This window comes from Rhinichthys klamathensis, unplaced genomic scaffold, assembly GCF_029890125.1.
Source record: "Rhinichthys klamathensis goyatoka isolate OS25496 unplaced genomic scaffold, OSU_Roscu_1.1 h1tg000011l_1, whole genome shotgun sequence".
NCBI classification, from domain to species: Eukaryota; Metazoa; Chordata; class Actinopteri; order Cypriniformes; family Leuciscidae; genus Rhinichthys; species Rhinichthys klamathensis.
In genome coordinates, this window is record NW_026606564.1 from 4,671,768 (window position 1) to 4,694,541 (window position 22,774).

A 22,774-nucleotide genomic window follows, 5' to 3' on the forward strand; every position below is an offset into this window, starting at 1 on the left:
TCCTTCCCGTCCAGATCCAATCACATCTTTAAATTACTATTAGTAGGCTATTGTTTAAAGTTAACATAATAAAATACATAGACCTACACTACACCACAAAACTAGTTGAGGATAATTTCTTTAAAATTGGGCAATTCCAGCATTATGGACGTGACATTTGGTAAAAAAACTTGAAATGTAAATTCTCAGAAAATGCATTTTGAAACGTCTGTTTATCCTCCTTAATAAAGGAGTCCAGACTCCAGACATTAGAAAAATATCAGTCTACACATGCGTTTTATATTTAATATGAGGGAAATACACGGACGTGACACAAAAAAACTTTAACTTTTAGGTGGCAAAAGTACAAAAAGTAATACCCACCGGATGAAGAAGGGCTGGCTCTCCACAGAATAAAATATTCATTTTGTCTTATTTTTTGTGTTCGCATTTATGAGGGAAAAACAATGTTACGAGACAGTTCCCCGTTACGGACGTGAGCGCTCTGAAAGCGGCACTGAAAGACTGCTTTAAAACTTTCCCAGAGACATCAAACATAAAGTACAAAGCCATTCATTAAGGCGAATTTCGTTTTGTATTAATTGTATCTTAATTTTAATCAATGTTTCATCAACCAATTGCCTGGATTTAATAAATAAGAAGTAAATATAGCAGACGATAGATAATCGCGCCGGCGCGCGAACTGGAGCTCGTCTTGTGAGTCATAAATGAACCGAAACAGAGTAGGCCTACTTGCCTCACACACCTGAGAAATATATCTAGCCTATAGAAAGCTTGAAATGTGTACTTTTACAGAACAATTCAAAACGAAAGAAAACAGACTGTTCTCTGAAAAGAACGAGATTTAACATATAAGCTTACTTGGCTCAACAAGTGACACATTATTACATATGCATTCATCAGATATTTTACGGGGTTTTTTTACGGTTTTAATTTTAAAATGACTTGGTAGCAGAGAGGGCCCCATGATGAAGCTCCGCCCCCACTGTACTGAGAGTCTAGCTCCGCCCCTGAGCAGTACTTTATTGTTCATTAGCACTTGTTTTGATCTTTGTCCCAGGGTGTGTTCACACTTGTAGTTTGGTTTGCTTGGTTCGTTTGGTCTGGACCAAAACAAAAACAATTATGTCTTGTCGCTTAGCGTTCATATTGGCATTTTAACACCGAACCTAAAGAGATACCAAGCCTAAAGGCAGAGGGATATGTTCACAACCTGATTGCTCGGGTTTTATTTCGCGACGGAACTTACCGAACATAAAAAAAGATGCCAAAACAAACGAAGATCTGCAGCAAGATGCGGATCTAATGCCTGTACCGAACTGTAATGGGCATTATCGTGAAAAAACAGGTATGCTTGAGCATTCTGTCCTTTTTAGAGTCGCATCTTGTGACATCATATCCTGTTTTTGGTTAGTTTACATGTCTTTGGTCCGTGTTGTGTTCTTATTTCAATCGGACCGTACCAGAGTTGGTTTGGAAGCGGACCGAGACTCATCTTTTCAGCGGTTCCGGTCCACTTGTTTGGTGGCACCAGGGTTCAGATGGCAGCGTTCACACTTATACAAATGAACCGCACTAACAGAGCAATCGCACCAGGGTTCGTTTTAATCGAACCAAACATGGCAACACCCTCAAACTCAGTGGTGCACACGGTAATATCCAACATCTATTTGTGGACATGATACTTCAGATACTTTTTATGTGTTTGTTTTCTGAAAAAGCAAGCACAACAAAGGTTTGCCTGAACGAGTCTTAGTTTTCCGACCTATTTACAGGAATACAGTCAACTTGTATCATTCCCAGCACAGACATCCCTCTTCCGTGGTAAATGGAAAGCAGCATTAGTGTCACCCTGGGCAATGACAGTTACATGAACACTTACAGCAAGTGGAATAATCAGTCTGTGATTGGCGTTCATCAGAGAATAAGGCAAAAGGTGCATTAACATGTAAGGTGAGCCTTGACTCTCACAAGATGTTTATGTCTCCCACGGTGTGTTCGTAGAAAGCAACTGAACTTCACCAGCAGTGAACAACTTGCCTTGTACAATAACACCAGAGAGCACCAAATCCAGCACAGGCTGCCCACAACACCACCTCGAACTTACTCCACATGGTGATCTAAATAAACTTCCCTCCAGTGTATTTCAACCACTGTCAGTTGGGTCACATTCCCAAGGAAACACAACATACTCAAGTCCTAAATAGCAATGCAAGGTATGTTGTTGTGTTCCAAAAAGTGTTCAAAACAACAGCACTTCACGCTGCTTTCTCAGCATTGCTGCCAGGGTGCGCTATTATAGTGTCTAGTATGTGCGTCCCATTTCACATATTTCACAAAACTATTCTACGCCGTTTTGTAGTATATGTAGAGTGAATAGTGTGTTCTGAAAAAAAGTGAGGCGCAGTGCACTACAAGTGCAACCAAAAAAATGGGAACGACGGACACTTAAGTCGCAGCTTTTTTTTTAGATAAATTACACATCAGGTCCTTCAAAAAGAAAATGGCAAATGCTTTAGTGTAGCAAAAAAACATTCCTTGTTTTGAAGGAATGATCTTCAGTTCGAAGAAGATATTTTTGGCAGATAGTCGAAGTTAGTAAACTGTTGGCATGAAAGCTAGTTACCTCAAAAACACATTTGGTTGATCGCACAGACTAAAGTTCACTCCCCTTTCAAATTACTTTAAGAACATCTCAATTTGCCTAACAGCATTGGAATGGTAAGAAAACAATGCTTAGACCAAACTAAACTACTTCAGTCAAAACATCAATACACAACACGTCTAATGTTTATGAAAGGCTTGTCAATCTACAAGGCTATAACAAAGACTTTTGCTCAGTTTATACCAGGGAATTACAAGCGTCATCCACTCATAGTTAGATGATGTTCAAGTCATGTCGGAAAGATTGTATTTACAAGATGGATGCACTTGAATGCCATCATATGTCGTAGAACTGCACGATTAACGTAAAAAATGTATAATTTAAAAAACGCGATCTCTATCCAAACACCCACGCGATCTCATTCCTAAATGACAACAATCCGCCTGTGTCTATTAAAGCAACACTAAGTAAGATTTTTTACCTTAAAATAATGTTTTCAAAATCGTTTCAGTGGTTCATCAAGTCGTGACATGGTGAAATGCACCTATGCCACCGCTTTGCAGTCCTTTATCTGATATATCCACGCTATGTAAGATTTCCAGATCGGGTCGCGTTTCTGTAGTCCGAATGAGACATAAGAAAACTACAAATCTGACTTGCTTTACAGCAAGCGTTACAATTGCCGATAGGTGGAGCGTACTCGACAGTAGACTACAACTACATGTAAGATACCTAGCACCCGGGTAGCTTTTGAATTGTCATCATGATTCCAAAGCCGGTGCTGGATAAACAGAGCATGTGCGTGCGTGCGACAGTAGGATGCGGTAGGCTAAATTATTTACGACAGCAGTAATGGACAATTCCGCTTCCAACCTGTAGGGCGACCGCAGAGGAAAAGTTACTTGGTGTTGCTTTAAACTGAACGCTCAAATCTGCGTTGAAATATCTGCGACAAATATTCAAATTATAACGGAAGTACTGGAAAAAAAGTTTAGAGTTCGGAAATAAACCCTGATGTCTATGGAAGCGATCAAAATAGAGTTTTGGATTACCTTTTTTTTTTGCACCTTAGAACCAGTTTCAAGTAGGAATTCCGTTTTTGTCAAACAGCGACCCCTAGAGTCGCTGTGGAGTACTTGTACTGTCGTGAATAGCACTCACGCAGAGATGGCTCGCATTCACGGCCGGATCCCCTCCCCCTGTACACCGGTACCTGTTCAGTAGGATGGACGCTGTAACGAGTGGAAATAAGGTATGGCCCCTTTAAGAGCTGCGCGCGCCCAACACCACATGTATACGGCGCCGGGTTATTTCTGTTTGATGCTCATTTTATCAGAATTTTATCAGATCTATTTTTTGCCGTAAAGCAATTCGTTACCTCGCGAGACCTGATATCACACGATACTTCCTAACACTGAGGCCGGCGGCTCGCCGCAAAGTTGCAAGGGTGGTTTTGCGGCTCACAGGCACCAGGGGATGCAAGACGACCACCATTCAACACGAAATCAGTAATATAAACATTACAATGACTCCAAAGCTGTTCGGTTAAGGTAAAAAAAAGTTACTTAGTTCACCTTTAAGGGTTTTCTGTTAGAACGGTGTCATGTTAGAGATTCAAAAGCCGGGTAGCTTTTGAATTGTCATAAGTTAATATCTAAGTTAATATCTAATGATCTTTGCAACGGAAGTGAATCACTCAAAAACTAACTTTAGCTGGACAATAACTTTATTCTAGAGCTGCTGTAAAGACAATCTCTGTTACTGTAATTTCCTATTATCACTGTAAAGCAGCTTTGAAACAGTCTATATTGTTAAAAGCACTATATAAATGAAGGTGACTTGACGTCACCACTGTTAAAAATGTATTTGTCACTGAATTTATTATTCATTCAAGAGCTTCGTTCAGAAACGCTGATTCATCCAGTAATGAAACAAGTGAAGTATTTATGAGTGAATCATTGAATCATTCACTCAAACCCATTTTTTTTTCAATAATTCATTCCAATTAATTAAACATATTAAATAGACTGCTAAATAGAGTTTGTCAGAACCTCTAGTAAATTACATTTTATTTATCGTGATCTCTATTTGAAACAAATAATAAAATCATGATTCTCAATTTATCCAGAATCGTGCAGCTCTGTAATGAAGTAAATACGTGTGGGAAGATCAGGATTGTCTTTGAGCCCTGGTCTTTACACGTTGGAATTCAATACAAATACATTTAGATATTAAAAGTGACATTGTTAGGCTTATTACTTCCAACAAAATAAGCTAATTGCCAGCACAAAATACAGTATAATAGCATTGTAATATAACAATATATATATATATATATATATATATATATATATATATATATATATATTAAAAACAAAGCAAAACATACCTGATGCACATTCTTTATTTTCTAGAAGTAGAGTTTAAAAACCTTGCTGTACTTTTGTGTAAATTAAGAGAATGTACACTTGACACACAAGTGACTGAAAACCCATCCTTTATTTCTGCCACATCTGCTTGCCATTATTACACAACAGCATTTCCTTGAACTCAATCTTTAAAATAGCACCATTCATTGTTTTAAGTGCGGGATTTAATCCTGTAAAAGTCCTTTGTTCCTGAAAAATTCTCAGGAAAAAAGCAATGCAACAAGCCACGACAGCACATGTTATTTTTTTTTATTTTTATATATATATATATATATATAAATCATGTCTTGGCGAACATTTGCCTGGTTGCAATTTCCACCACATCCAATACTGGTTTAAACCCTTATTCTAACTCCATTTATTTCACTGGAAAAAAATGTCAGCATAATCTTTCAGCAATGCCAGCTAACCGCACAATAGAAAGGAAAAGGACACGGTCCATCCAAAACATGGCCTTTTTCAATGGTTATGGAACACATCCAATAATGAGTCTGGAAGAAATGTCAATGTTTGGTTAAGAATAATTTAGGTGCAATGCTTAAAAGATTTCACAATATGTGGAAAAAGAAAAACCAAAGATCTTTAGGACAAAGTAGATCATAAATGTGTCCCTCTGTGGGTTCTAAAATAAATTCACAGGATATTCCTGAATATTAGTTTCTGTACTGTAACACTAACTTTTACTGTAAAACAAAAACTGACTTCATAGTTACCGTTTTTTCTTCAGTGATTTGTTCTGCTAAGGCAGGAAAAGACTTGTCCTGCATTGATTTCCCGGTAAAACTACGAATACAGAAATATTGGAAATGGCTGCTAATCCCTTGCAAATTTTTGGAGTGCTTTACTTTGTTGTCTTGGAGAACTATTGTAGTCGTCAGGCAAGATTCAGTTGGCACCAGAAAGACACAGACCATTTACACAGATGTTTAGCTACCCATTAGAGCGCAAGAATTACGTAACACCACACTCTTCACACAGTGAGACCTGATAATGCTTTTGTCTGGGCCGCCCAATCAAGGCAGACCGGCTGGTAGCTTAGACACAAGGCCCTGAAGAACAGGATGGTATAGGGTGTGTGCGCCTACATGTTTTTCGGAGGCATGTGCCAGCACATGAGAGACACGACTACTCTGCACAGTCTCTCTTCACAGGCTGCTCTTGGCAGTGCATCTAAAGGTTTCGCTCTTCCTGGCGGAAAGTGGCAGCCCATGCAGGAGGGGGTCTGGGAGAGGAAGTGGAGGTCAGAGGCAGGGAGTGGAGGGAGGAAGAGGGGGAACCGAGTCGGGGCAGAGACTGGGCATCCTGCCTGGAACCAGTGTTTGTTTCCAGCAGCTGCCCATTAAGAACAAGTTCCACACTGTTTAAAGCTCAAGTATGTAATAGTTAAAATACTTTCTCCTATCTGAGCTTAATATGAGGAGACGACTATGACAGTAAAACAAAAAACGGTGAAATTTACGGTAAAGATGTAGTTGCCAGTACTTTAACGTTAAAATACAGTAAAAGTGTAAACATGGTCAGATGAAGAAATGAGTTTAGTTGTTAAACGAGGGGATTGTTTCAGGAAACCTTTTTGAAAACAATCATTGTTTTTACTAGCTCAAAAATTACACACTTCACCTTTAAGAAAAAGTACACACATTTGTGTGAATTATCGAAATCAGCAGGCGAGTGTGAAAATGCAACTGTCCTCATAACAAATATGGCTTACTTTAAATATGGCACCTTCATCTTGAAGATAAATGAGAAAAGTTGCATATAAGCTGTGCTACCATTTTCTAAAAGTAAAAGTTGTCAAAATTATAAAAACAGCAATTCAATTACCACAAAGCTAGTAAAAAACAGAATATAACACGTAATGTGGACTACTTTTATGATCCTTTTGTTTTGTTGTTTTTACAGTATGAATAATCTGCTAAATATCACAAAAAATCTAAATATGTTCTAAAAATTATTTTTAAATGATTTTAATTTTTGGGTGACCCATACCTTTAAAGATACACTATGTAAAAATTGTGTAAAAACGTTGGTAACACTTTATTTAACAGTATTTTGTTACACGTTACATGTATTTACTATCGTAATAACTATAAATAATGCATAATTACATGCAACTAACCCTAAACAAATGTACTTAAATGTATAATTACACTGTAATACTGACACCTTAAAATAAAGTGTAACCCAAAATGTATATAATGAGCTAGTACATGAATCAATCTTTCAAACTGTGTTTTTGTCTTATCCTGAATAACTACGGGACGCCTATAATAAGTGTTCATATTCGCACTATATAAACAGAGAGAAGTAGCTCCGGCTACAGTGTTTTTCTATTAGACACGTGGCAGTTTTGTTTATTACCTGCTAGAGTGCCAAAACTTTCATAAGTGTACCTTTGAGAGGTTTTTCTATCTGATCTGACCTTTAAACATTTTACTGATGAACCCTAGACAGAATTATTCAGACATATTAAATTAGTTTGGAGTAAAACCAGTTCATGTAGATGTTAGGTCATGAAGTGCATTTTGACCCACCTTGCACAACTAAACCAACAGGACACACATAATCATTAAATGAAGCAAGAATTAGGTCTCGGGTCAGTCCAGTGCCACAGTGAAGCTCTAAAACAGTTGCTATCCTGAAAAATAGTTGTGCATTGGATCAAATTTTTGTAATATGTCGTATGTTCACTTTCCTATACAAACAACGAACCTTCCCTGCTGTCTCTCTGGCTCAATAACAAAACAACTGAACAAAGGACGCCCAACTTGCAAGCATGGCCTCTAGAGTCTCCGCTTACAGCATGTTGATATGTTCAGATTAAAGCACACAAAGCAGGTGCAGAAGATGTGTGTGTGTGATGCATGCTAGAAAGAGAAAGTAAGCGATCCTGTAACGCGAACGTTAATGAGTGTCGATTTGGCTGTGCTTTGCATGCCTCTGAAGCAACAGTTAGAGCTAAAGACAGTAGCGCCGTCGTGGCTGTTCGGCTGAGATTGAAATGTTGTGGTTTTGCTGGTTGGAACTGAAAGTAGTGTGCCGTGCAGACACTTCGGTGTCACCACCTGCTCATCTGCGATTAGACACACTTGTCACTATGATCATGCTAAATATATGATCCCGGGACTTTAAAGATACTGGCTGCAGTGTGTTTTTTCTTCAACGGGGACATTTCGAAGAGAAGCATTAGGGATCTTCACATCTCAATAGTTCAGAATCAGAATATGAGGATTATTACTGCTACTACTGCTTTTAGAGGGCCATTAGAAATAAATGTAACCACAGCTGATTAACTAAAAGTTATTTAATCTGTATTGAAAGATATATTGTTTAAATGTTTTGGTCCCACTGCGAAAGAGCTGAAGTGAAAAATTCACCCATGCAAATGGTGTCATTTCAGCTCTAAGAATGAAGGTCACTTAGGATATTAATGAAGGATGTACTGTAGTAAAGTCTGAATGGAGTTTATTGATTTTTTTCAGGGAGTGTGTTTAATGTGTCTAATGGGGCCATTAGTTCAATAGCAACTAATCTCCTATTTGAATAAAGTCTAGGTAATCCCTCACTTCACAGCTTTTATAATGTGTATTCCTCTAAGAATATACCTGTATCCCACTGTGACACTTCTGCAATACAACACAATCAGTACATTGTATCAAACAATTATTATTTTTTACATAAGTACATAGTAGTTAAAGAGACCTGATATAAACTGGGACCAACTGCACAGGTGTACATTTGATGTAATCTATTGTCTGGATTTATAAAGTTTGAAAACTATAGACCGTAATTGTTTTTTGTGTGGTTTTTTTACATTACAGTATCATGTTGCAATGCAAGTGCAAATGTTAGAACTTTGCAGGTCTATCACCATTTAATATTATTATTATTATTATTATAGAATTGCGTTTTTCACCAAAAACTATTTAGACACTTATGCCACACTTACAAATCCATGAACACGATCATATTCAATATATTAAAGGGATAGTTCACCCAAAAATTCATGTCATTAAATGTCATTAATTGCTCACTCTCGTGTCGTTACAAACCTGTAAGACTATCATTCATCTTCCTAACACAAATGAAGCTCTTCTGAGAGCTTTCCATCCCTCCATTGACTGCTAAGCAACTACCACTTTGATGCTCCAAAAAGTTCATAAAGAGATCGTAAAACGAATCCATATGAATTGAGTGGTTTAGTCCAAATTTTCTGAAGAGACATGATTACTTTATATAATGAACAGATTTAATTTGTTGAAGCTCAAACGTGCTGCGTAACACGAGAATGAACCTCATTGGTTCTTGCAGAAGCTCAAACGTGCTGCGTGACACAAGAATGAACCTCATTGGTTCTTGCAGAAGCTCAAACGTGCTGCGTGACACAAGAATGAACCTCATTGGTTCTTGTAGAAGCTCAAACGTGCTGCGTAACACGAGAATGAATCTCATTGGTTCTTGCTGAAGCTCAATCGTGCTGCGTAACACGAGAATGAACCTCATTGGTTCTTGCAGAAGCTCAAACGTGCTGCGTGACACAAGAATGAACCTCATTGGTTCTTGTAGAAGCTCAAACGTGCTGCGTAACATGAGAATGAACCTCATTGGTTCTTGCAGAAGCTCAAACGTGCTGCGTGACACAAGAATGAACCTCATTGGTTCTTGTAGAAGCTCAAACGTGCTGCGTAACATGAGAATGAACCTCATTGGTTCTTGTAGAAGCTCAAAACGTGCTGCGTAACATGAGAATGAACCTCATTGGTTCTTGCAGAAGCTCAAACGTGCTGCGTAACACGAGAATGAACCTCATTGGTTCTTGTAGAAGCTCAAACGTGCTGCGTAACATGAGAATGAATCTCATTGGTTCTTGCTGAAGCTCAATCGTGCTGCGTAACACGAGAATGAACCTCATTGGTTCTTGCAGAAGCTCAAACGTGCTGCGTGACACAAGAATGAACCTCATTGGTTCTTGCTGAAGCTCAAACGTGCTGCGTAACATGAGAATGAACCTCATTGGTTCTTGCAGAAGCTCAAACGTGCTGCGTGACACAAGAATGAACCTCATTGGTTCTTGTAGAAGCTCAAAACGTGCTGCGTAACATGAGAATGAACCTCATTGGTTCTTGTAGAAGCTCAAAACGTGCTGCGTAACATGAGAATGAACCTCATTGGTTCTTGTAGAAGCTCAAACGTGCTGCGTAACACGAGAATGAACCTCATTGGTTCCTGCTGAAGCTCAAACGTGCTGCGTAACACGAGAATGAACCTCATTGGTTCTTGCTGAAGCTCAATCGTGCTGCGTGACACAAGAATGAACCTCATTGGTTCTTGCTGAAGCTCAAACGTGCTGCGTAACATGAGAATGAACCTCATTGGTTCTTGCAGAAGCTCAAACGTGCTGCGTGACACAAGAATGAACCTCATTGGTTCTTGTAGAAGCTCAAAACGTGCTGCGTAACATGAGAATGAACCTCATTGGTTCTTGTAGAAGCTCAAAACGTGCTGCGTAACATGAGAATGAACCTCATTGGTTCTTGTAGAAGCTCAAACGTGCTGCGTAACACGAGAATGAACCTCATTGGTTCCTGCTGAAGCTCAAACGTGCTGCGTAACACGAGAATGAACCTCATTGGTTCTTGCTGAAGCTCAAACGTGCTGCGTAACACGAGAATGAACCTCATTGGTTCTTTTAGAAGCTCAAACGTGCTGCGTAACATGAGAATGAATCTCATTGGTTCTTGCAGAAGCTCAAACGTGCAGCTTAACACGAGAATGAACCTCATTGGTTCTTGCTGAAGCTCAAACGTGCTGCGTAACACGAGAATGAACCTCATTGGTTCTTGCTGAAGCTCAAACGTGCTGCGTGTAACGAGAGTGAATCTCATTGGTTCTTGCAGAAGCTCAAACGTGCTGCGTAACACGAGAATGAACCTCATTGGTTCTTGCTGAAGCTCAAACGTGCTGCGTGTAACGAGAGTGAATCTCATTGGTTCTTGCAGAAGCTCAAACGTGCTGCGTGACATGAGAATTAACCTCATTGGTTCTTGCTGAAGCTCAAACGTGCTGCGTAACACGAGAATGGATCTCATTGGTTCTTGCAGAAGCACAAACGTGCAGCGTAACATGAGAATGAATCTCATTGGTTCTTGATGAAGCTAAACAATCTGCGCAACACGAGAATGAACCTCATTGGTTGTCGCACGTCAAGTGAACATGATTGAGCTTCTGTTTACCACAACTGATGTGCGAGTTGATGAATGTCCGCACTCCGCACACATGTGAATAAAAGTTTAAATTCAATCTGTTCATCATCATCATATAAAGCAATCAAGTTTCTACAGAAAATTTGGATTAAACCACTCAACTTATATGGATTAGTTTCACAATCTCTTTATGAACTTTTTGAAGAGCCATAGTCACCTTTTTGAAGCGCCTCACCGGAGGGACAGAAAGCTCTCAGATTTCATCAAAATGTTTTTCATTTGTTTTCCGAAGATGAACGAAAGTCTTACAGGTTTGGAACGACATGAGGGAACTATACCTTTAAATATGAAACTGAATTACATTTGTTTTAAAGAAAGAATGGTACTCTCTTGTTTTTCACACAAGCAAAATGCAAAATGCCCCCACAATTTTTTTTAAACAGTATACTCATTTTGTGGTAGTCAGAGGTTCGTGGAACGTGTTCATACTTTATTTATGTGAGGATCTACACCTGTTTGAACTTGAGGACATCAATTGGTTAAAACAAAGTATCTGTAAAACTTACTAAAAAGTGACGTCAGCACAAATGCCACTTGGTTTCATAACAGAATATTTATGCACAACAATATCAATGCATTCTACAAGTGAGCTCAGTAAAATGGATTAGATTAGTTGGTATATATGCAAGTACTGAAAATGAACAACTTGCATGTTAATTCTGCTGTAATTAATGACGTGTCCCGCATCTCAATCCATAAGTTTACCTGGATCTCTGCAGCTCCAGGGCAGAGTTGGCAATCTGCCCTCCATCTAGACAGCCGTAGTTCTGGCTGGACTGCCTGGAGTAGGACACGGGCAGGATTCCCTGAGTGTACGTCTGGAGTCTCCCTCTCGTAGCCGGTGGGACAGCTGAGAAAGGGGAGCTGAACACGGCCTGGAGCACCTGAGCACCGCACACATCCCCATCCGCACCCGCACCGCACGCTGGAGGAGGAGGAGGAGGAGGAGCACCAGAGGCCGGGATCCCAGCCATGAAACCAGCAGCTCGGGCACTGCTGAGAGCCTGGTTCGCTGCCTCGGCCAATGCCTGCTGGCCCACTGCAGAAACCAGGCTCTGTCTAGTCCTCGAGCTGTCCTCGTCCTCGGTCTGACTCTCCCCGTCATCCTGCACCGGTCGTCCGTCCAGAGAGATGTTGCTGAGGAATGAGAGTGCAGCTTGTCTCCGTCGTGGATCTATCGCGCGCTTCCGTGTGTGCTCCAAACTGGAGGGCTTCATCTGCAGCGCGCTCGCCATTACGCGTGGGATAATGCGTGTTTGTCAACGGAGAGGGTTCATGGTGATTGTTTGGATGTGGGGTGAAATTGGTGGTCAAAACGCCATGGCGTTGGCTTTTAAGTGCCTGCTGTGCTGTGTTTTACTGTGTGTGTGTGTGTGTGTGTGTGTGTACAGAAAAGCTGGGTCACGTGTGTGCAGTATTGTGGCAGCAGGAGCTTTGGTCTGACCAATAGGGATTCATTAGAACGAGGTGGTGTTACAAAACGTCGCGAGTCGCCTATCTAGACAGCATTCTTAGCGCTTTCGGATCGAAATTCTAGACAGCAGTCGTTTAGTTAAAGCCATAGACTGTAAAAAAAAAGGTTAAAGCCGAGCGTATTCTGAGCACGACCACTATGCTATAAAATGTTGCCTAAGTTAGGCGGCTCACTACATTTTGAAACACAGCCTGCGTGTTTTCCCCCATGCCTTCCATTTTTTGCTCCACCCTATTGGGCTACTTGGACAGGACATTAAAAAATAAAAATGACATAGACGTAAATATTTCAGGCATAACCCCGAATTAGCACGATATCTTTGATGCTCTTTAAATGTCGTATTGTGCGTTTAAATAGCCTAACATTTCAATTCCCCCTTCAAGTGTGTTGCACTAGTTCATGTGTGAGGTTCTAGTTCATAGACCAAAACAACGGGCAAAAGACCTGCTCCATTATTAAAACTTTTAGCTAATCATATTAAATTTTAACTTGGGTATTCTTTACATAATTTATTTACATTATAATCTGCTGGAAAAATGTAGCTGTGTTTTAGCTCTGAATATTAGCTGGCCACTTTGGAAAAAGAAGTACACTTTAGCATACTTTTAACTTATTACGCAAATAATATATTTCAACAGAATGTGCAAACTGAATATAATATTTTTTTGAACATTGAGCTGCTTGTTATTGAATGAAATGTATTATAGTTTAAATTCATATGAAAAATAATTAGTTGGGATTTCCCCACTAAGTGTACCTGGATATGTATTTATCTATGTACTGACTAGCATTCATTGTAAACTAAAATATACTTTGTCATTACACATTTATGATGATGATTTTGCAATTTAGTAGCCTACATTTAAAATATATTGACTTTAAGTGTAATATAAAATATCACACTACTATATAAAAGGCAAGACATCATAAGAGTAAAGGCAAAGCTGATTATTAAATAGTTTACAATATACTTGAAGCATTTCATTTGACATTATTACATAATGTACTGTTTAAAAATGTACTGAAGTGTGTTAATAAAAATATTGTGAACGTCTAGGCTACACTCTTTAAGTACTCTTAAGTGGCCTTTATTTTATTAATATTATATGATCTTGGAATAGAGGCTTTAAAAATGTTTTATACTTTAAGACTTGAATAGGCTTAAATGCATATTCAATACAACTAAGTACACTTCTTTTTCACAAGTGTAAGCTTGTAAAATCTGACCAGGGATGTCCAAACTCGAGGGCCACTGTCCTGCACAGTTTAGCTCCAACTCCAGTTTTTTATTTCACTTTCAACCCAAATGAACTACCTAAACTTCACATGATGGCAACATTTATATCAAGAACAAACTTTTACTGACTGACTTCTGCACTGAAAGACTGAAAACAGTTATTTTCAACATCCCAGCACCATCTAGTGTTGATCAAGTTAAATGTCTGGTTATACACTCACCGTCCACTTTATTAGGTACACCTGTTCAACTGGTCATTAAAGGGATACTTCATCCAAAAAATTAAATTCTGACATCATTTACTCACCCTCAAGTTGTTCCAAACCTAATGAATTTCTTTCTTCTGCTAAACACAAAATAAGATATTTTGAAGAGTGTCGGTAACCAGACCCCATTGACCTCTATAGTTTTTTTTTTTTACATACTAATTCCATACCATGTCTAAGCATCCAATCACATGGCAGCAACTCAGTGCATATAGGCCTGAAATCGCATACTTCCCTATATTCTACTATGAGAAAAACAGTATGTGACAAAAGAAGTATGTCTGAATTCACAGTGCTCATAAAAGAGTTGGCAAAAAGTACCCAGACGACCTACTTCATCCAGTGAGATTCTGAAGTGCGCATATGATAGATACATTAATATCCCAAGAGGCCACAGGATATGAATGACAGTGAAGTGACATAACTGACACTGGTAGTTCACATGATAATGACAACATGGCGAATGTAGTGTGTACAGATTCCATTCATAATACACACATTCATAGCCTACTATAGAACATACTTTTTTAGTGGTCGTGAATTAATTACTTATTCAAAATAAGTACCTACTCATCATGAGAGTATGCGATTTCAGACACTGCCATGGTCAAGATGATCTGCTGAAGTTCAAGCTGCGCATCAGAATGGGGAAGAAAGGTGATTTAAGTGACTGAGCGTGGCATGGTTGTTGGTGGGCGGCTGGTCTGAGTATTTCAGAAACTGCTGATCTACTGGGATTTTCACACACAACCATCTCTAGGGTTTACAGAGAATGGGCAGAAAAAGAGAAAATATCCAGTGAGCGGCAGTTCTGTGGGTGAAAATGCCTTGATGATGCCAGAGAAAGGCAACAGTAACTCAAATAAGCACTTGCTACAACCGAGGTCTTCCGAAGAGCATCTCTGAACGAACAACACGTCCATATTTGAAGCAGAAGAGCAACAGCAGCAGAAGACACAGTGTCACTCCTGTCAGCTGAGAACAGGAAACTGATGAGTCTTGATTTCTGCTGGGACATTCAGATGGTCGGGTCAGAATTCGGCGTAAACAACATGAAAGCATGGATCTGTCCTGCCTTGTATCAGTCGTTCAGGCTGCTGGTGTAATGGTGTGGAGGATATTTTCTCGGGACACTTTGGGCCAGTTAGTACCAATTGATCATTGTTTAAATGAGCAGCCGACCTGAGTATTGTTGCTGACCATCTCCATCTCTTCATGAGTGTTCCCATCATCTGACAGTTACTTCCAGCAGGATAAACACACTATGTCACAAAGCTCAAATCATGTCAAACTGGTTTCTTGAACATGACAGTGAGTCACTAAACTCAAATGGCCTCCACATTCACCAGATCTCAATCCAGTAGAGCAGCTCTGAGATGTGAAGGAACGGGAGATTCAAATTATAGATGTGCAGTCGATGAATCTGCAGCAACTGTGTGACGCTTTCATGACAATATGAGCCAAAATCTCTGAGGAATGTTTCCAGTATCTTGTTGAATCTGTGCCACAAAGAATTAAGGCAATTCTGAATGCAAAAGTGGTCCAACCCGATACTGGCAAAGTGAAGGCCTACCTAATAAATTAGCATGTAAGTGTAGCCTATATTGCATGATAAAAATGGCATTCATATTTAGTGGATGAAAAACAAACACAACAAACAAAATAAATTAAAAATGTATAGTGTGTGACGTTGCGTTACGGATGTTTTTGCTTGTTCAGTTCTAGCTATTGGATGGCTTATTAATTCTGATCATTTCTTCAAGGTCTTCACTGGGTGGCGCCAGAGTGTCTTCTAAGCGCCCTTAAAAGGATTTATCTCTCCCTGGAAATGCCGTGAGACAGATTCCAGTGATGAAATGAATGAGGGAGGTGATATAAACCAGTGATGAAATATTAGAAATGCAAGTTCATTTGCCGTTTGTAACAGATACTCTGGAATTCTGACTCAATCAGTTCTCTAGCTCACAGGAGGACATTATTGAGGAAATGAGGTGAAAAGAGTGTGGTGCTGTTTGGGAATACTGCGTGTTTTATGTTGGATCTGGTTTAGGGTTAGTTGACATCATGCAAGTGTAAACCCAAAATTGTTTTAATTAAACAGTTTTATGAGCTCATATTAATTGGGAGACTGCATGGAATATGATTTATAAATAATTTCCCGCACAGCAACATAGAGTCGGCCCAGATCCGGGCCACATCTGGTACACGTCAAGTCAAGTCGTCTTCATTTATATAGCGCTTTTAACAATGTAGATTGTTCCAAGACGGCTTTACAGTGATAATAGGAAATTAAAGTAGAGATTGTTTTGGCTTTATGGCAGCTCTAGAATAAAGTTATTTTCCAGTTAAAGTTAGTTATGGACATGTGGATTCAACACGTACCAGATGTGGGCCGGATCTGGGCCGACACTATGTTGCTGTCTGGATTGTCTTATCGCACATATAGCCTACATTTTACCCTAAATTCTTGATGTCAGAACACAAAAGTTCATGTCCATGTTACTTTTCAACTACTCGTGTGTATATTGTTGTGTGTATATAATGTGTATATATAAAGAGATAGAGAGAGAGAGATTACCACAGACAAGATAAATAAAAGGCAATTAATGAGACCTTCGCAATAATATGAAGAAAAAATGTGTCAAAAAATCTAACAAAGAACAACATTGGCATATTGCCTTGTTTTTATAATTTTCCACTCTGCTAATTTGGCCAAATCAATGGAGATATTGGAATGAGATTGCGAATAACATCCGTGCTCAGTATCGGTGTGTGTGGTCTCTGTCGTCTGCTCTGAATTCTTCCCCGCTGATAACCTTCCTCGGTCAGAAGCACTCAGGTCAATGACATTATTCTAACATGCTGAGTTAACCATGTTATGGTAATGACAGATACTCAAGCGAAGAAATACATAAGCTTACAGAAGCCGTGTAACGTCTTCCTGGCGCGAAATCAGCCACGGTTTTTCAAGGGGACGAGAAAAATCGGAAAGGCTAATTGTGTTCGACAGATCTACATGAAACATCAATAAAACAAGACCCAGGCTACTTTCACTTTCCACTCTTAATTTGACAGATCCTCAATTGGTTGCACATTCTGTGCTGTTTTATTACTTCCTCGGTCTCATAATGCACCAAAATAACAGGACTTTTCACAGCGGGTTTTGAGGCTGCGCTGTCACGGGCAACAATAAAGTAACTCTCAGCCAGGTTAATCTCATCCCTAAATCAGTGGAGCAGAGCTCAGACCTCAGACTCTCTGTCCCTGTGTGTGAAATGCAGCACTTCCTGTGTTTGTGTGGGGCTTCCTCCCCCTCGAGTGATTTTGGCACCTCATTGTGAGTCATGATGCACACGGTGTGGACACCGCTTCGTTCACGCTGATTGGATGAGAAAGACGTTAAGGGAACTAATGTTTTGTTGATAGTTTTGGAATATGAAGCTGGAATAACGGAAAGTGAAAGTGTTTTATCAGAACTATGAGTGTGTCTGTTCTTATCAGAGGGGTTCAGGGAGTAAAATGTGACTCATGTGATGCGACTGCGGTTTATTATTCAAACGTAAAGTATGAAATGTGGGTAACTTTTCACAATAAGGTTAAGGTTTTGTTTGTTAACATTTGTAATTACTTAGGCTACTAATCGTAATCCATTACTGATTACAGCTGACATGAGGAAAATTGTTATCCATCACATTACACATTTTAGGCAATGTAATCTGATTACTTTTTGATTACTTTTAACTCGTTTATGACATTGATTTGAATAGAATAATCAAAACTGGAAGACTTTCTGAACCTATTTAGGGAGGAAATTTAGGAGAATTAGGGAGAATCATTGAATTATGAATAATTTACTGCTATTTTGTGAATATTTATTAATCATGTAATAAATAAAAAAGTAATTAGTCTGATTACGAGTTTAAAAAAAGTAAAAAAGCATTTCATTTTAGGAATCTGATTATGTAATCCAGATTACATATAATCAGTTACTACCCAGTAGTTAACATGAACTAATAATGAACAATACTTCCAAAGCATTTATTATAATAGTTAATGTTAATTTCTTACATTTTAATTTCATTATTAAAATCAAATCTGTTAATATTATTGGTAACACTTTACAATGAGGTCCATAACGTTAGTTAATACATTAACTAACAATGAGCAATACATTTGTTACAGTATTTATTCATCTTTATTGACAGTATAGTTAATAACAAATGTAGCACAGATCAATGAAATAATATTAACAGATGGAACTTTTGATTTTAATAATGTATAAGTAATTGTTCCAATTAGCTAAGATTAACTAATGTTAAACGGAACCTTATTGTAAAGTGGGTTACACTTTATTTAAAGGTGTCTGTGTTACAGTGTAATTATACATTTAAGTACTGAGTAATAATAACTACATATTTAGGGTTAGGTTTAGGTTTAGTTGCATGTATAAGTATGCATAATGTGTATTTACTACAGTAACTATGTAACGTGTAACAAGGACACTATAAAATAAAGTGTTACACTTTATTTTGGCTAACACTTTATTTTACAGTATCCTTGTTACATAATGTTACATGTGCTTACCATAGTAATAACAGTAAATTATGCATAATTACATGCAATTAACCCTCAACCAAATCCTAATCCTAAATACACTCACCTAAAGGATTATTAGGAACACCTGTTCAATTTCTCATTAATGCAATTATCTAATCAACCAATCACATGGCAGTTGCTTTAATGCATTTAGGGGTGTGGTCCTGGTCAAGACAATCTCCTGAACTCCAAACTGAATGTCAGAATGGGAAAGAAAGGTGATTTAAGCAATTTTGAGCGTGGCATGGTTGTTGGTGCCAGACGGGCCGGTCTGAGTATTTCACAATCTGCTCAGTTACTGGGATTTTCACGCACAACCATTTCTAGGGTTTACAAAGAATGGTGTGAAAAGGGAAAAACATCCAGTATGCGGCAGTCCTGTGGGAGAAAATGCCTTGTTGATGCTAGAGGTCAGAGGAGAATGGGCCGACTGATTCAAGCTGATAGAAGAGCAACTTTGACTGAAATAACCACTCGTTACAACCGAGGTATGCAGCAAAGCATTTGTGAAGCCACAACACGCACAACCTTGAGGCGGATGGGCTACAACAGCAGAAGACCCCACCGGGTACCACTCATCTCCACTACAAATAGGAAAAAGAGGCTACAATTTGCAAGAGCTCACCAAAATTGGACAGTTGAAGACTGGAAAAATGTTGCCTGGTCTGATGAGTCTCGATTACTGTTGAGACATTCAGATGGTAGAGTCAGAATTTGGCGTAAACAGAATGAGAACAGGAATCCATCATGCCTTGTTACCACTGTGCAGGCTGGTGGTGGTGGTGTAATGGTGTGGGGGATGTTTTCTTGGCACACTTTAGGCCCCTTAGTGCCAATTGGGCATCGTTTAAATGCTACGGCCTACCTGAGCATTGTTTCTGACCATGTCCATCCCTTTATGGCCATACCCATCCTCTGATGGCTACTTCCAGCAGGATAATGCACCATGTCACAAAGCTCGAATCATTTCAAATTGGTTTCTTGAACATGACAATGAGTTCACTGTACTAAAATGGCCCCCACAGTCACCAGATCTCAACCCAATAGAGCAGGGATGGGCAACTTCGGTCCTGGAGGGCCACTGTCCTACAGAGTTTAGCTTCAACCCAAATCAAACACACCTGAACAAGCTAATCAAGGTCTTCAGGATCACTAGAAAGTTACAGGCAGGTGATTTTTTTTCAGGGTTGGAGCTAAACTCTGTAGGACAGTGGCCCTCCAGGACCGAAGTTGCCCATCCCTGCAATAGAGCATCTTTGGGATGTGGTGGAACGGGAGCTTCGTGCCCTGGATGTGTATCCCACAAATCTCCATCAACTGCAAGATGCTATCCTATCAATATGGGCCAACATTTCTAAAGAATGCTTTCGGCACCTTGTTGAATCAATGCCACGTAGAATTAAGGCAGTTCTGAAGGCGAAAGGGGGTCAAACACAGTATTAGTATGGTGTTCCTAATAATCCTTTAGGTGAGTGTACATGCTGTAAATTATTATTAGTCAGTACTTAAATATATAATTACATTGTAACAATGACACCTTAAAATAAAGTGTAACCTTAATAAAGGTTTCCTTGTAACAGCGTAATTATACAGTACTGACTAATAATAATTAACTACAAGTATAGGGTTAGGATTAGGGTTAGTTGCTTGTATAATTATACATAATTTGTAGTTACTACAGTAATGTGTAACATGTAACGCTAAGGACACTATAAAATAAAGTGTTACCGTAAAGTGTTATCATATTGTTTAATGGACCTGAGGTGATGCAAAATAACAATAAACAGTTATATTTTAATTCATATCATTAACAGATATTAATATATTGTAACAGATCAATCATTCATTGTTAGTTAATGTTATGGTAAGGCATTATCTAACATTAACTAATGGTACTGGTTACACTTTATTTTAAGGTGTCATTGTTATAGTGTAATTATACATTTAAGTTATAATAATTAACTACATGTACTTACTATAAGGTTTGGTTTAGGGTTAGTTGCATGTAATTATGCATCATTTATAGTCATTACTAAATGTAACACGTGTAACAAGGACACTGTACCAAAATTTGCTTTTGGGTGTGACAAAAATAATTGAAGGAGCCACATAATGTCAGTCAGTTTTGTTGGAAATGAATGGAAGTCACCAAATTAGGTGGAGATTTATATACTTTCAGGAGCCAAATCGGAGTGACGGATAGCCTGTTCTGCCCTAACGTCACACCGTCTGACGCTGAGTGTTCTTGTTGTTGCTTCTCCGTGGTCAAGAGGGCAGAGGTGGAGATGAGCGGTCAGACCGCAGGATTGATGAGCGAGAACTGTGAGGAAGTCCATCTCCAGCCCACCCGTGGGCCACAGCAGCCCCACATCAAACGCAGCAGCTCCGCTGTGATGTATGAAGGTCCAGCCAGGGATTTATCTCAAGGGAGGATGAAAGGAGGAGCGGAGGCGTCTGCCAAACAAAGGCTCATGGGGGCCAACCGTACGGGTCAGGCCCGGCCCTCAAACTGGAGAGATTTACATCAGCCCACTTCAGCCGAACACACAATTTGGGTTGATGGATACCAAGTATTGGAAAAATATTTGAAGAACAAGTGTGCAAATCCTCTTTCCAGACAAATTAAAATAATAAATGGGTCAATGATGTTTCGGCACAAAAGAAAAAATGCAGTTCATATACAGTTTTTAAAACTAAAAAAAGGAAATGACAAGAGGACTCCTGCAGAATCACATGACTGCTTGTAAAGGTTAGAAATTGTCTTGAAATGTGGATTTTATCTTAAAAAGACATTTATGAAAATAATAATTAATTTGTGTACACTTAATAAGGTAAATCATTAGGTAAATGTAAATTTTACTTGATGGCTCCAACACATGACAGTCATGTTATTAAACAGTTTTGTTTTTTTGACAATGGTATATTTCCCCCCCCCCAAAACTACATGAAACTGAATGAATGAATATATATGAAGAATACTTTTCTAAGAACTTGACAGACGCGTTTTAAACACACACACAAGTCTGGTTTACTATCTTTATGGGGACTCTCTCCCCCCTCCCCCCCACACACACACACAGTCTGACATGTTCCTGGCACGAGTCTGAATTCCTCAGAAATTAGATTATTTAAAAAATGTAAGATCATTTAAAAAAAAATCAAACTGACAAGTTTCTCCTAAAGGTTCATATTTTACTTTAAAACATATTTTAATTAAGTTTTGGAAGTACTTTTATTTGATTATAAAGCCCCCTACAGAAAATAATAACAATCAGAGTGTGTGTAACAGCAAGCAAAACTTCACAGCTCGAGGAGGTTGTGCAACAAAAGCTTCTGGAATTTAATAATTCCATATTAGAAATATTTTTTCACAATTGCTAAGACACATTTCTCTTCTGGCAAACTCAAACAATTGCCTCAAAACCATTTCACCTGTACTCAAAATCAAACAGTGCTTTCAGATCACACACACAAACACACACACACACACACACACACGAGTCAATAATATAAGCACTACAGATCATTCATTAGACACTACATCAAAAAATGGACAAAAAATAAATAAAAAATCAGCATCCAGAACATTACAGAAAAATATTTTAGCAGTGGAGCTGAGTTTAGATCAAATATAATTCATCAGAATAAATGAAACAATCATTTCCCCGTGATGTAAGTTATTAATCTAATGATCATGTTGTGACCTCTTGAAATGACGGTAACCGAGGCACGTCATAAAGCTGTCAGATGAGAGCTGACCAAATTAATCACACCGTCACTCTTGCGCACAACTAGAACATTCAAACAATTTAGTCATAATGGGACGGCATTTTTTGAAAACGGTTTGAATCTGTATTTGTTTTCTCTTCTCTTGTATGGAGGAGAGCGGGCCTGTGATAACATA

The 22,774-nt window shown here is 38.8% G+C and overlaps 1 protein-coding gene across 2 annotated transcripts in view; it reads right to left on the reverse strand.

Moving 5' to 3' along the window:
• Nucleotides 1–12,696, reverse strand: part of cables1 (Cdk5 and Abl enzyme substrate 1) — a 31,476-nt gene extending 18,780 nt beyond the window's left edge. Inside the window, exon 1 of one of the 2 annotated variants that reach the window (XM_056264633.1) lies at nucleotides 12,003–12,696. In XM_056264633.1, coding sequence (XP_056120608.1) covers nucleotides 12,003–12,532 — 530 coding nt within the window. In that variant the 5' untranslated portion in view covers nucleotides 12,533–12,696. The remainder of the gene's footprint in view (nucleotides 1–12,002) is intronic. The other variant, XM_056264640.1, reaches the window with a different exon arrangement.
• Between the last annotated feature and the right edge of the window lie 10,078 nt (nucleotides 12,697–22,774).